This window comes from Pezoporus flaviventris, unplaced genomic scaffold, assembly GCF_033815535.1.
Source record: "Pezoporus flaviventris isolate CSIRO_AGI_PZ_B2104156 unplaced genomic scaffold, CSIRO_AGI_Pfla_v1 ptg000116l, whole genome shotgun sequence".
NCBI lineage: Eukaryota > Metazoa > Chordata > Aves > Psittaciformes > Psittacidae > Pezoporus > Pezoporus flaviventris.
In genome coordinates this window covers 1301805-1317855 of record NW_026892664.1, presented here as the reverse complement: position 1 = coordinate 1317855, position 16051 = coordinate 1301805, and the positions used below count along the sequence as shown (strand labels likewise).

General features: G+C 47.7%; 1 protein-coding gene and 1 pseudogene across 1 annotated transcript; both read right to left on the bottom strand.

Moving 5' to 3' along the window:
- Window positions 1-181: 181 nt before the first annotated feature.
- On the bottom strand, window positions 182-1118 carry LOC133282261 (olfactory receptor 5F1-like; annotated as a pseudogene).
- A 10891-nt stretch (window positions 1119-12009) lies between these two features.
- LOC133282155 (olfactory receptor 8I2-like) lies at window positions 12010-12939 on the bottom strand (the record flags this gene model as incomplete). Its single annotated transcript, XM_061478231.1, has 1 exon — window positions 12010-12939. A coding segment is annotated over exon 1 (930 nt), but the record flags the coding sequence as incomplete, so codon positions are not given.
- Window positions 12940-16051: the final 3112 nt, after the last annotated feature.

The window sequence follows — 16051 nt, the reverse complement described above, 5'->3', positions numbered from 1 at the left end:
GTTTCTCCTGTTATGAAATACACTATCAAGAGGCAAATGTATAGCAAATTACTCCCACATCGATAAAGCTGGTCTACAAAATGGACAATAATATACAGAAGTATTATCACAGCTTCTCTCCAACCTCAAAAAGACTCAAAAACACCAACCCCACTCCCATCACTAAGTGTCAAACCATTTACTACTTTGGCAGGGAAATAATCGTTCTCCCCACTGTTCTCTTCAGAGCACTCTTAACCTCCTTGTTCCTCAGGCTGTAGATGAAAGGGTTCAACATTTGGGTCACCGTGGTGTAAAAGACAGAAACTATTTTGTCCCTGCCCACGTTGTAGCTGGAGCTGGGCCGTAGGTACACGAAGATAAGGGTCTCATAGAAGATGGTGACAGCCACTAGGTGGGATGCACAGGTACCAAAAGCTTTGCCCAGCACAGAGCCTGTCCTCATGACGGTGAAGAGGATGTGGCCATAGGAGATGAGGATGACTGATATTGTGGTGATCTTACTGAAGCCCCCAAAGCAAACAGCAACACTTGGTTGAGGGAAGTATCAGAGCAAGCCAACTTTGAGAGTGGTGGCCCATCGCAGAAGAAGTGGTCAGTGACATTGGGGCCACAGAAGGACACCCTCAATGCAAAGCCTGTGAAGACGGCTGAATTAAAAAGCCCAACTGCATAGGACCCAGCTAAGAGGGAAACACAGACCTTCTTGGACATGAGGATGGGGTAAGGCAAAGGGTTGCAGATGACAACATAGCGGTCATATGCCATCCCAGCCAGGATGTAGCACTCTGTGATTGCAAAAGCAGCATAGATATAGAGCTGTAGGAAGCAGCCAGCAAAAGAAATAGTCTTCCTTTCAGACAAGAGGTTCAGCAGGATTTTGAGTGTCACCACGGAGGAGTAGCACAGATCCAAGAAGGACAAGTGGCTGAGGAAGAAGTACATGGGGCTCTGAAGCTGGGAATCGAGCCAGACTGCAGCAATGATGCCAAGGTTTCCTATCACGGTGGTGACATAGATGAGCAGGAAAAGCACAAAAGGGTAACCTGGAAGTCGAGGCAATCTGTGAACCCCTTGAAAACAAACTCTGTCACCGTAGTCCAGTTTTCCCAGGCCATCAGTGTCCAAGAGGCTCCCAGCTCCCAGGCAGCAGGGTGGTTTCCGTGGGCTTGGTTATGATGGCTTAATCCCTTGCTTAACTATTAGTGGGGTTTAATCCTGTACTCTGTAGATAATGAAGACATTCTCTAATGAAACACAGCCAGGCACCTTGGCAGGATGCTTAGATGGTCCACAACCACCTGCCCATGCAGGGAGTCACTGACTACATCTACCACTCAGGCTCTTAGACCAAGCTTTGAATGTATCTTCTATCTTCACACACCGATTTCAAAGGAAGTCTGAAGCCAACAAAACAAGTTTTCCCTTGGACATCACCGTGGTCTTCACTATGTTTCCATCTGCCTGCAGTTTTCCCCACATTAAGGGAAGGTTGACTGTTGTGATAATACACAAAGTAAAGGAATATTAACTTTCGTGCTGCTTTTCAGGTTGAAGATGTCCCAGAGACTCTTTTCATTACCCCAGGTAGCTCAGAGTCTGAATTTGTTGCTCCTTAGTCTAAGTGCTCAGAAATAAAAGCGATATGTTGGTTTTCATTAAAAACAACTGATTAATAACAAGGTTAGTGGCTACTTTGGAGGCTAAACTGCATTTTAATAACTGCTCTCATCTCATAAGAATAAATACCTAGAAGAGAGAGAAGGGCATATGCATTTATCTTTGCTTCTCCAGTAACTTCCAGCTTCACTGGTGACTTGTTAAAAATGTGCTTTTCCCTTTAATTTCTATCATTCAACTTACATCTTAAGCAAACAGCAAATACTTTCAAGCAACTGATTTCCTGCCAGATTAAGATCAGGAAGTAAAACTTCCTTTTAGAAAGGATTTATAACATAACCATGTGTCTCAAACAGAGACATTTGAGAGGAGTTTAAATCTAGTTCCACCACCATCCCCCAAAAAAGTACCTGAGATGACACTTCTGGTTTCCTGTTGAAGACCCAGCCTCTTTCAGGCTGAGCTATTATTGTGCATACCTGTCGTGGTTTAAACCCAGTCAGGTAACTTGTTCACTCACTCCCAGTGAGTGGTGCCGAGCTAACAACAATCAAGGTCCGTGTCCGTCTTCCCCCCCCCCCCCCTGCACCGGGGCTCTCCCCTTCCCCATTCCCGGAGAAACAGGGAGGAGGATCGAGAGAGTGCAACTCCTACGGGTTGAGACAAGAACAGTCCAGCAACAAATCACCACCGCTACTATCAGCTAAAACAATGATAAGGGAAAATAACAAGGGAAGAGAATACGATACCACCGGCCAAGAAAACGAGTTCCACCCGGAAGCTCCTGTCCTTCCGGGTAACTCCCAGTTACCCCCCACCCCGGGCATGACGTGCTGTGGTATGGAATACCTCCCCGGCTAGCCCGGGTCAGGCGCCCCGTCTCTGCCTCCTCACAGCTTCCCCTCCTCCCTGGCAGAGCATGAGCCTCACAGAGTCCTTGGTCAGGGTAAACGTCACTTAGCAACAACCGAAAACATCGGCTTCACCAACGCTGCTCTCAAACTAGAAGTCAAAACACAGCACTGCACCAGTTAACACAAAGGAAAAAACATGACTGCTACTGCTGAACCCAGGACATTATCCACCCCTTATTCCATACCATTCACGTCGTGCTCAGATCCCACATTTTCAATACACCATCGCTCTCCCACATATATACATCCATATACATACAGACCAAGAGGAAAAAAATCATTTTCTTAGTGCATGGACCAATCCCTATAATGCTGCCGAGTCCATTCGGTCCATGATGTTCCAAGTTCATTCTCTGTTGGGATGATGGCTGGAGGGAAGTCAGGGCCAGTCGCTGGTGACCTGGAGACATCTAGTTGATGGGCTATAAAAGCATTACACAGCAGGCAACAGCATACAATTGAGTTCACTGGCTGTTTTCCCCTAAAATCAAATCCCCTTGAGGTATACATCGGACTTCCCCATCTTCCCGCATTACCCACCAAGTATATCCAGGTCCCTGAGCAAAACCAATCCCACGAGTGGGTTTGCCTTTACCTGAAGCAGGAATAACCCAGACTGTCTTCCCCAGCAAATTCTTCATATGCACCACAGGAACTTTGTCCCCCTCTACAAGATGTAAAAGTTCTGACTGGGCTGGGCCAGCCCTGTTGGCAGATCCTCTGGTGTTGACCAACCAGGTGGCCTTTGGTAAATGTGTATCCCAATGCTTGAAAGTTCCCCCACCCATTGCTCTCAGTGTAGTTTTTAACAGCCCATTGTACCGTTCGATTTTCCCAGAGGCTGGTGCATGGTAGGGGATGTGATATACCCACTCAATGCCATGCTCTTTGGCCCAAATATCTATAAGGTTATTCCGGAAATGAGTCCCATTGTCTGATTCAATTCTCTCTGGGGTGCCGTGTCGCCACAAAATCTGTTTCTCAAGGCCCAGGATAGTGTTCCGGGCAGTGGCATGGGGCACAGCGTATGTTTCCAGCCACCCGGTGGTTGCTTCCACCATGGTAAGCACATGGCGCTTGCCTTGGCGGGTTGGTGGCAGTGTGATATAGTCAATCTGCCAGGCCTCCCCATATTTATACTTCAACCATCGTCCTCCATACCAAAGAGGCTTTAACCGCTTGGCTTGTTTAATTGCAGCACATGTTTCACACTCATGAATAACCTGGGCAATAGTGTCCATTGTTAAGTCCACCCCTCGATCACGGGCCCATCTATATGTTGCATCTCTGCCCTGATGGCCTGAAGTGTCATGGGCCCACCGGGCCAGAAATAATTCACCTTTATGTTGCCAATCTAAGTCCATCTGAGCCACTTCAATCTTAGCCGCTTTCTCCACTTGTTGGTTGTTCTGGTGTTCCTCAGTGGCCCGACTCTTGGGTACATGGACATCTACATGACGTACCTTCACCACCAGGTTCTGCACCCTGGCAGCAATATCTTTCCACAGTGCAGCAGCCCAGATGGGTTTACCTCTGCGTTGCCAGTTGTTCTGCTTCCATTGCTTCAACCACCCCCACAGGGCATTTGCCACCATCCATGAGTCAGTATAGAGATAAAGTACTGGCCACTTTTCTCGTTCAGCAATGTCCAGGGCCAGCTGGATGGCTTTCACCTCTGCAAATTGACTCGATTCACCCTCTCCTTCAGCAGTTTCTGCAACTTGTCGTCCAGGACTCCATACAGCTGCCTTCCATCTCCGATGCTTTCCCACAATACGGCAAGAGCCATCAGTAAACAAGGCATACTGCTTTTCACTTTCTGACAGTTTATTATATGGTGGGGCCTCTTCAGCACGCACCACCTCCTCCTCTGGTGACATTCTGAAATCTTTGCCCTCTGGCCAGTCCATGATGACTTCTAGAATGCCTGGACGACTGGGATTTCCTATTCGAGTTCGTTGTGTAATTAGTGCAGCCCATTTACTCCATGTAGCATCAGTTGCATGATGTGTAGAGGAGACCCTGCCTTTGAACATCCAGCCCAGCACGGGCAGCCGGGGTGCCAGGAGGAGCTGTGCTTCAGTGCCAATCACTTCCGAAGCAGCTCGAACCCCTTCATACGCTGCCAGTATCTCTTTCTCAGTTGGGGTATAGCTGGCCTCAGATCCTTTGTATCCCCGACTCCAAAAGCCGAGGGGTCGACCTCAAGTCTCCCCTGGAGCTTTCTGCCAGAGGCTCCAGGTAGGACCGTTCTCCCCAGCTGCAGTGTACAGCACATTTTTTACATCTGGCCCAGTCCGGACTGGTCCAAGGGCTACTGCATGAACTATCTCACGTTTAATTTGCTCAAAGGCTTGTTGCTGCTCAGGGCCCCATTTAAAATCATTCTTCTTCCGGGTCACATGATAGAGAGGGCTTACAATCGAACTGTAATTTGGGATGTGCATTCTCCAGAACCCCACTGCACCCAAGAAAGCTTGCGTTTCTTTCTTATTAGTTGGTGGAGACATTGCTGTTATCTTGTTGATCACATCTGGGGGGATCTGTCTACGTCCATCTTGCCATTTTATTCCCAAAAACTGAATCTCCTGTGCAGGTCCCTTGACCTTACTCCGTTTTATGGCAAAACCGGCTTTCAGCAGGATTTGGATTATTTTCCTCCCTTTCTCAAAGACTTCTTCCGCTGTATCGCCCCACACAATAATGTCATCAATGTATTGCAGGTGTTCTGGAGCTTGCCCCTGTTCCAGTGCAGTCTGGATCAGTCCATGGCAAATGGTAGGGCTGTGTTTCCACCCCTGGGGCAGTCGGTTCCAAGTGAACTGGACACCCCTCCAAGTAAAAGCAAACTGTGGCCTGCACTCTGCTGCCAAAGGAATGGAGAAAAATGCATTGGCAATATCAATCGTGGCATACCACTTGGCTGCCTTTGACTCTAGTTCATACTGAAGTTCTAGCATGTCCGGTACGGCAGCACTCAATGGTGGTGTGACTTCATTCAGGCCACGATAGTCTACTGTTAGTCTCCATTCTCCATTAGACTTTCGCACTGGCCATATGGGGCTATTGAAGGGTGAGCGGGTCCTGCTGATCACCCCCTGACTCTCCAGTCTACGGATCAGCTGATGGATGGGAATCAGGGAGTCTCGGTTGGTGCGATATTGCCGCCGGTGCACTGTTGTGGTCGCAATTGGCACTTGTTGTTCTTCAACTTTCAGCAACCCCACAGCAGAGGGATCTTCTGAGAGACCAGGCAAGGTGGACAGCTGCTCAATTTCCTCAGTCTCCAAAGCAGCAATACCAAAAGCCCACCGGTACCCTTTTGGGTCTTTGAAGTACCCTCTCTTGAGGTAGTCTATGCCGAGGATGCATGGAGCCTCTGGACCAGTCACAATAGGGTGCTTTTGCCACTCCCTCCCAGTCAGGCTGATTTCAGCCTCCAGCACAGTCAAGTCTTGGGATCCTCCTGTTACTCCAGAAATATAGATGGGTTCCACCCCTTGACAGCTTGATGGCATCAGGGTACACTGTGCACCGGTATCTACTAGAGCCTTATACTTGTGTGGGACTGATGTGCCAGGCCATCTGATCCACACAGTCCAGCAAATCCGATTGTCCCCTACCTCCACCTGGCTGGAGGCAGGGCCCCTCTAATGGTCGTCACAACATTGGACACTTAAGTCGTGTTGAAAGGGATTATTCTTCGTTATCACAGGAGCTGGAGTAAAATCAGCTCTTCCACTCCATCTGGGAAACTGCTCACCAGAGACTGAAGCCGTAGCTCTCATGGGACGATCAGTCTTGGCCCTTGCTCCCCTCTTCAGTTCACTCACCCGTTCCTCCAAAGCTGAAGTAGGTTTTCCATCCCACTTTGTCATGTCTTCTCCGTGATCCAGCAGGTAAAACCATAGGGTACCCCGTGGCGTATACCTTCTGTATCTCCTCTCTTGAATAATAGGACGTCTTTTGTTAATAGCTGAGACGTGTGTTGGTACACGTGAGGAGCTGGATAAATCAGATACATCGTCCCTCAATTTGTCGAGGTCCTGGGACAGTTTTTTCACAGCTGAGATGATGGAAGGAGTGAGATTGTCTTCGAACTCTCGGAGTTTATGAACCATTTCATCCACTGTTAGTGGTACTATGTCATTACAGGTCACTGTTGCCAATGAATGGGCATATGATGACGGTGCATTCCGTGTAAGTTTTCGCCACATGGGTCGTGTACATTCAACTTCATCTGGATCTATAGGTGTATCCCCGTTATTCGGCTTGATGTGATAGATCATCTCTACGATGGCCGATTCCCTCAGAGACTGGATGCCTTTGTCTATAGTAGTCCACTTGGCCGAACGACTCGTAACATCGTCCTTGTACGGAAACCTTTCTTTCACAGCTGCCAAGAGCCTCCTCCAAAGGCTGAGGGACTTTTTCTCTCTTGCAATTGCTTTGTCAATTCCCCCTTCTCTAGCAAGTGATCCCAGCTGCTTGGCTTCTGTACCTTCTAGTTCCTGACCATCGGCCCCATTGTCCCAGCATCGGAGTAACCAGGTGATGATGTGCTCCCCTGGTTGACGGGTAAAATCTTTTCGCATATTCCGCAGCTCGGTTGAGGTTCGAGGTCGAGAAGTTACCTCTTCTTCTTCTTCTTTGTCATGTGATGATGACTCCTGATCAGATGCTAGAGTGGGTGGTGAATTCATTGTTTCTTCATCTCACTTCACCCTTCTTGCCTCCTTTTTGATGTTCTCTTGTGTACAGGGGCAACCGATATTGGTACGAATTGGTCCTCTGGTTTGGCTGCAGTAATTATCACTGTGGTTTGAGTAGCAACTGTACTTGTTGCTGGGGGTGGTGTGGCTGCTGTGCTTGGAGCTGGGGTAACCGCGCTGTCCGTTACAGTCGAAGTTTGAGCAGCTGCTGACGTGTTCTTCATAGCTAAAAATAAAAAAGACTCCCAGCATCTTTTCTGTTAGTTGGACATGGAAAACATGACTAAGCATACCCACTGTAGGCTATACCTAGAATTGTAACTTCTTTTTTCCCCCTCGGATGTAGGAGTTTGCATTTGGATGCCTGATGTAGAGTAAACCAAAATCTATCTGGAGCACGCAGTTGAACAGGGGTCATTTTCCCTAAGAGACAGACACAGACAAGGAGAGGGAGATGTTTATAACGCTTAGTTTCCATTAGAGCTTGCCTTGTCCCTAGCTTGGACACCAGAGGGTCTTGCCTCTCATTAAGAGCTGTTTGTGCTGTTTGCATGATGCAAGGTGCCTCAAGGGAGCAGCCAGGACCAGTTATTCCCAATGGGAAGGCAAGCTGGGAGCTGAAAGTGGCCACAAAGCAGAGCACAGTCCCCGTGTGCCTGAGCACAGCAGCAACTTCCACTGATAGCCCAGGGGAAACTGAGAGTCATGTTCATGGTTGTTAAAGACCAGGAGCAAGCCCAGTTAAAGCACAGCCCTGGAAGTGGGCCCAGTGCCAGGACTGAGCTTAAATAGAGCCTGAGCCTATGGCAGAGGATGTGTGAGAAGGATCCAAGTGATGCTGGCCATGGCAATTACTGTGGCTGCACTCCCTGATGTCTCAAGGAGAGGGGAACTGGGTTTTCCACCACCCAATGCCCTAAACACAGTGGCAGCTCTGCATTCAGCCTCCTCTGGTGTATTCCTGTGTGCAGAGGATGAAAGAATGGAGCAGAAAGGAGCAAAGGGCTCCTTTATTGTGTTAATGAGAATCACCCCTCCTCAGTTATGCAAAATCATGGAATCATGGAATGGTTTGTGTTGGAAGGGAGCTTAAAGCTCCTCCTCCAGCTCCAACCCCAACACCTTCCACTGGAGCAGCTTGCTCCAAGCCCCTGTGTCCAACCTGCCCTTGAACACTGCCAGGGATGGGGCAGCCACAGCTTCTCTGGGCACCCTGTGCCAGTGCCTCAGCACCCTCCCAGGGAAGAGCTTCTGCCTAAGAGCTCATCTCAGTCTCCCCTCGGGCAGGTTAAAGCCATTCCCCTTGGCCTGTCCCTACAGGCCCTGATGAAGAGTCCCTCTCTTATTCTATCTGAATAAGTTGCTTCACATGTTGTGTTCTCTTTTCTTGAGGGAATTGTCCAAATGTCTTTATTTTTCATGAAAACTCCATCAGAAACTTTGATTAAAAGCTTATAAAGTGAGCATTTCACTTCACACCAACTTAAATTAGATTTTGACTGGTTGCCATTGCATTCATTCATTATTCATCACAGTTCTTTGCGGAAGACCACGGTTTCCAAAGGTACTTATTTATACCACAGATTTATTCATTTTGTCATTATACATGTACATGTTCTTCCAGCAATTGTACAGTTCATTAAACAGAAATGGTGTGTTTGGATTAAATGTTAAAACCCCTCCATCTACTGTTTCATTTAGAGCATCCTCCCCCTCAATAATGTGATGACATACAGAAGGGGATGTGACATGGTCAAATCCACAAAGCACAGACCTGGTACTGAGCATCCAGAAAGGAAAAGATGTAAGGACCACACATCCCAGGAAGATTTTAGTTGGGACACACTTCTGGCCACATGCTAACCTATGTGTGCCTATCACAAGTCCTTAGCACTGCTCCAGCTCACTTACACGGGATAAATGTATTGGATGTTCATATCAGGTATCATATAATCCCAGACTGGTTTATGTTGGAAGGGACCTAAAAGCTCTCAACTTCCAACCCCTGCCATGGGCAGGGACCCCTTCCACTAGAGCAGTTTGCTCCAAGCCCCTGTGTCCATCCTGGCCTTGAAAACCGCCAGGGATGGGCTCTTGTGAGACTTGACCTGGAGCATTGTGTGCAGTTCTTGTGTCCTCAACATAAAAAGGACATGGAACTGTTGGAACAAGTCCAGATGAGGCCACGAGGATGTTCAGAGGCTGGAGGACCTCCTGTATGAAGACAGGCTGAGAAAGTTGTGGCTGTTAAACCTGGAGAAGAGAAGCTGCGTGGAGACCTCAGAGCAGCCTTCCAGTATCTGAAGGGGGCCTATGGGGATGCTGGGGAGGGACTCTTCATTGGGGACTGTAGTGATAGGACAAGGGGTAACGTTTTAAAACTGTAACAGGGGAAGTTTAGATTGGATCTAAGGAAGAAGTTCTTCACTGTGAGGGTAGTGAGGCACTGGAATGGGTTGCCCAAGGAAGCTGTGAATGCTCCATCCCTGGCAGTGTTCAAGGCCAGGTTGGACAAAGCCTTGGGTGATATGATTTAGCGTAAGGTGTCCCTGCCCATGGCAGGGGGTTGGAACTGGATGATCTTAAGGTCCATTCCAACCCTAACTATTTTATGATTCTAGGATTCTATACACACCAAAACTGTATCAGAACTGCAGGGGATACCAGAGCTGTATTGAACCTTTGGTCCTTCCCTCAGGACTTCAAGCTTGTTTGGGATGAACAATTATGAACCAGGAAATGGAGACAGTGGTCACTGCCTTACCTCAAGGCTGAGCCTCCTTTTTGTGGGAACTACTTTCATTTAGCACAATTTAAACACAAAACACCATGGTGCTGTCTCAGTCCTGCTATTAAATAACTGATACTTATTTGGACGAATTATTGAAGACTCAGTCCACGTTTAAAATCACCTGAAGCTTTTTGAAGAAAACCATTTGTTCCCCAAACTCCTTCTGGCTGCATCAAAACCTCCAAGACCAGTTCTCCTGCAGAGACCTACCCAGGAAGACAGGCCCAGGAGAGTTTGCTTTGTATTTCCCCATCTATCACATACCTCTTACTTTCAGTGTTTCCCTGAGGAAGCCCTTTACATCACCAGAGATCATCTAATATTGCATTGAAGGGAGCTGAAAACAAGCATAACAAAGCATCCTCTGTGTGGAAATATTGAATGATAACCTTGTCCCAGACATTTAGAAAAGTCAAAGGATGGGGCAGATAGAAGAGAAAACCAAGGTATGAAAATGTGGGGAAGCAAGAAAGAGAAGAATGTAGATGGCTTTAGATGTCTTCAATGTCAACCTGTTTTTCTGCTGGAAGGCACCAGACTGACAGTCCAGGAGATGCACTGGAGGAGGGAAGAAAAGGATTTCTGTCTGGTTTTGAATGTCTTTCTTCCACACTGGGTACTGGGCTAAACCGAAGGCTTGTGAAGTGGGAAAATCAGTATAGCAGAGGGAGAAATAACCCTCAACCTAATTTAGAAAAGAAGAATAATATAATTCAAAGATTATTGAAAAGAACTACATGAATCCAGAAAGAGGCACTGAGAATACCTGGGTGTGCTTGTGCAGGGTGAATAATGCAGCTTGAGGTCCCAGAAGCGGACAACTGAGTATAACACTTGCTCCATCAGCTTCGTCAAGATAGCCAGTCAAGCAGCACTTTGGGTGTTCAGGGGAGAGGAAGACCCCTGATCCTCCCTCTCATCTGCACTCAGGCTCTTTACACCTTTACTTCAATTCTCAGCAGAGCAGAGGCTCAGATATGACTCGTCCCCATTTAGCACAAAGGCTTTGTTGACCAACAGACTGTCAGAGCTTTATTTCACAGAATCCCAGCCTGGTTTGTGTTGGAAGGGAACTTAAAGCTCCTCCAGCTCCAACCTCTGCCACAGGCAGGGACACCTTTCACTGGAGCAGCTTGCTCCAAGCCCCTGTGTCCAACCTGGCCTTGAACACTGGCAGGGATGGGGCAGCCACAGCTTCTCTGGGCACCCTGTGTCAGTGCCTGAGCACCCTCACAGGGAAGAGGTTCTGCCTAAGAGCTCATCTCAGTCTCCCCTCGGGCAGGTTCAAGCCATTCCCCTTGGCCTGTCTCTACAGGCCCTTGGCCAAAGCCCTCCTGCAGGTTTCTTGTAGTCCCCTTCAGACACTGGAAGCTGCTCTGTGGACTCTAAGCAGCTTCTCTTCTCCAGGCTGCACAGCCCCAATGTTCTCAGCTTGGCCCCATATGGGAGGTGCTCCAGCTCCTGAGCATCCTTGTTGCATCTCTGGACTTGCTCTAGAAGCTCCATGTCCTCATTGTGTTGGGGACACCAGAGCTGTATCAAATCCTCTTGACCTTCCACCAGTTCATCATTGAGGAAATGCTTATAAAGTAGGCAATGGAGACAGTGGTCAGTGGCTTACCTCAAGCCTGAGCCTCCTTTTTGTGGGCTCTACTTTCATTTAGCACAATTTAGACACAAAACACATGGTGCTGTCTCAGGCCTGTTATTAAATACCTGATACTTATTTGGACGGATTACTGAAGGCTCAGGCCTCGCTTAAAACAATCTGAAGCTGTTTGAAGAGAACCATTCGTTGTGCTGGTTCTCCATACCCTGCACTTGCTGTAATAATGACCAGTAGTGAACAATAATGACCAATAATGGCCAGTAATGCTCAATTCCATAATCACATATTCCACATATTCCTTCCTTACCTCCACAGTACTGAAGGGCTCCAAATGTGCTTTCAAACCCTGCATAGATGTGGCAGCAGCTTTCGCTCCCACAGCTTCCTCAGAGCCGCCTTCACCTCCTTGTTCCTCAGGCTGTAGATGAGGGGGTTAAGGGTTGGGGTGAGGATGGAGTAACACAGCGACACCAGCTTTGCCTGATCCCATGAGGATGCCTCATGAGGCTGGACATAGGCGAGGATCGCAGGTGCGTAGAAGATGGTGATGGCAGCCAAGTGGGAAGCACAGGTAGAGAAGACCTTCAGCCTCCTCGTGGCCAAAGGGATCTGCAGGACAGTGTGGAGGATGTAGGTGTAGGACACCAGGATCATCAGGAGAGAGACCATGGCAATAAACACAGTGTTGTAAACCTGCAAGACCTCATTTGTGCTTGTGTCTGAGCAGGAGAGCTGCAGGAGGGTGGGCAGCTCACAGAAGAAGTGGTTGATGCTCCTGGCCTGACAGAAGGACAACCTCCCTGCCAGCATGATGTGCACCAGGGAGGTGAGGAACCCGATGGTGTACACCAGCACCATCATGCCATAGCAACGTGCCCTGGTCATGGTAGTGGTGTAGAGCAGGGGCTTGCACACAGCCGTGTATCGGTCATAAGCCATTACCCCAAGCAGGAAGCACTCACAGACAGCCAGAGCCATGAAAACATACATCTGGGCAAAGCAACCCCAAAAGGAGATGTGGCTTCTCCCCAGCAGGAAGGTCTCCAGAGCTTTTGGGATGATAGCGGAGGAAAGGCAAACATCCATGCAAGATAAGTGGCTCAGGAAGAAGTACATGGGGATGTGGAGGTGGGGGTCAGTGTTGATCAGTAGGATCATCGTCAGGTTCCCCAGCACCATTAAAACATAGAGGGATAAGAAGACTGTGAAGATGGTGGTTTGTAGCTCTGGGGCATCAGAGAAACCCAAGAGGATGAAGCTGGAGAGAACCGTGATGTTTCCTGTATCTGTCATTTCAACAAGTTGATGGATTTGGATTGAAATGAAAGGAATCAGTGAAATACATCCCTTAGAGATAAATAATGTGGAAGTTTAGTTAGAGTTTAATCCACAAAGTAAATGCAATGGCAAATGGTGTATTTGTAATGGTGTATTTCTGTGTGTAGCCCAAGATCTGAAGTCAAAGAGGTGAATGAGCTCATTACACAACCTGAAATTAAAAGAGAATAATTCTACGATGATTGATATACACTGCACTAATGAAACACTGGGAAACATCATGTCTATCCAAATGTAATGCAATAAAATCAAATTAGTACGTCCACAAATGTGGAAAACAGAAAACATTTTGCCTTTTCTGATTTCTGGGAATTTTAAGGACCTTTTTTTCTCTCTTTTTCTGTATTTTTCAGAGTGGATCAGTGCTCTTCTGTAGATTCATTACTTGTGCTGCATCCTTTTCATCAAAACACAAAGCCATGTACTTGAAATTTGCTTTAAGTTCTAAGTTTATCTGCTTTTGAGGGACTCCCACCCTGCATAATGTTAAGGGAAAGCAGTGGTCTTAGCTCTAGCAGAGCTTTCCTGTGATTGCAGTGAGCTGCCTATGACCAACCCAAATATGCATCTAAGGGTGTAAAATATATCATATATAAACCAAAATTTTAAGGCTTTAGCTTGGATATTCTCCACAATTCAATTCCTCTGCAGATGAATTACTTGATGGAATATCAATCTATGAATGGCTACATCAGTGCTAAAATACCCCTAAATCTGTTGTAGATGGGGTCAGGAACGTGGGTTTTTGAAGCAAAGCTACCCCGTACTAGCGCACGTTTATTCAAACCACATACTATCATAGAATGCTTTGGGTTGAAGGGACCTTAAAACTCATCCAGTCCCAGCCTCCTGCCAAGAACCCCCACCCTGCATAAAGTTAAGGGAATACAGTGGTCTTAGCTCTAGCAGAGCTTTGCTGGGATTGCAGTGAGCTTCCTATGACCAACCCAAATATCCATCTAAGAGTGTAAAATACAAAATATACCATATATAAATCAAATTTTTAAGGCTTTAGCTTGGATATTCTCATGCTAAAATATCGCTAAATCAGTTGTAGATGGGGTCAGGAAGGTTGGTGTTTTTGAAGCAAACCTACCCCATACTAGGGCACTTTTATTCACATCATCGGATATAAGACAATATTTTGGGTTGAAGGCAGGTTAAAGCTCACCCAGCTCCAAGCCCTGCCATGGGCAGGGATGCCTTCCACTGGAGCAACTTGCTCCAAGCCGCTGTGTCCAACCTGGCCATGAACACTGACAAGGATGGGGCAGCCACAGCTTCTCTGGGCACCCTGTGCCAGTGCCTCAGCACCCTCACAGGGAAGAACTCCCTTAACTCAAACCTGAATTTCTCTGTTTTAGTTTAAACCCATCACCCCTTGCCCTATCAATACAGTCCCTGAAGAACAGTGAAATTCAACATGCCATCAAAGCATGGGAGAGGTAGCATGACCAGGGTCAAACTGGACCCACCACCCATCAAACCCTTTTGTACCTGCTTGGTTAAAGAGGAAGGTAGTGGTGGATGCAGTGCCTGCAGCTCCTCCTGGAGACCATGCGATGGGTTGAAGGAGAGATGCTTGGGAGCAGGATGCTCCAGGCTGGCTGCTGGAGGGGTTTTATCTCACAGGAGGCATTACCTCAGAGGCTTGTATTGTGCAAACTGTTCTCCCAAAGGACCCTCCTCCATCGGATAATTAGTTTGACTTGATCAGCAAAACAACCTCTCAATTCCTCTCTCCCCAGACTCCTTCTGGCTGCATCAACACCTCCAAGACCAGTTCTCCTGCAGAGACCTACCCAGGAAGACAGGCCCAGGACAGTTTGCTTTGTATTTCCCCATCTATCACATACCTCTTCCTTTCAGTGTTTCCCTGAGGAAGCCCTTTACATCCACAGGGTTCATCTAATATTGCATTGAAGGGAGCTGTGGTATTCACAGAGCCAGGGGTAAAACAAGTCAGGGGATTACACATTAACCGCCAGGGAGCTGTCAGACCAGGCAAGGGTCAGCCCAAAGGGCTCCCAAGAGCCAGGTCAGGATACACCCAACAAGTTTTAAAATTAATGGCACCAGAAGGTCTTATTTGAAAAATATCAGCCCCTTTAAGAGTTTTATCCAGCCTTCAAAAATCCCCAAACCTGGTTTAGTACATAGCAATATGTAGTGTGTCATATCCGTATTCAAAAACAAGATTACCTCTTGAAAAGCACTCTTGGAAGTGTTCAACCCTCTGTGTAGGTGAAATCCAGCTCTCCTTTATCTCAGTTCATGCTGTTACTTAGAAGGAAAAATAAAAGCACAACTTCTTTTTCATTTTGATGCAAATGCCTTTACTTTTCAATCAGAAATGCTTCCATTACTGTCCCAGCTTGAAGTCCCAGATGCAGACAGCTGGGTACTGCATTTGCTCCAAAGCTTCATCAAGGGACCCAGGCCAGCAGCACCTTGGGTGTTCAGGGGAGAGGAAGACCCCAAATCCTCCCTCCTAACAGCACTCAGGCTCTTTGCACCCCTACTTAAATTCCCAGCAGAGCAGAGGCTCAGATATGACTCGTCCCCATTTAGCACAAAGGCTTTGTTGACCAGCAGACTGTCAGAGCTTTATTTCTTAGAATTGCAGCTTGGTTTGTGTTGAAAGGGACCTTAAAGCTCATCCAGCTCCAACCCCTGCCACAAGCAGGGACACCTTCCACTAGAGCAGCTTGCTCCAAGCCCCTGTGTCCAACCTGGCCTTGAACATTTCCAGGGATGGGGCAGACACAGCTTCTCTGGGCACCCTGTGCCAGCACCTCAGCACCCTCACAGGGAAGAGGTTCTGCCTAAGAACTCATCTCAGTCTCCCCTCTGGCAGGTTAAAGCCATTCTCCTTGGCCTGTCCCTACAGGCCCTTGGCCAAAGCCCCTCCTGCAGGTTTCTTGTAGCCTCCTTCGGACACTGGGAGCTGCTCTGAGGTCTCCACGCAGCTTCTCTTCTCCAGGATTAACAGCCCCAATGTTCCCAGCCTGGCTCCATATGGGAGGAGCTCCAGCCCCTGCCCATCCTCATTGCCTCCTCTGGACTT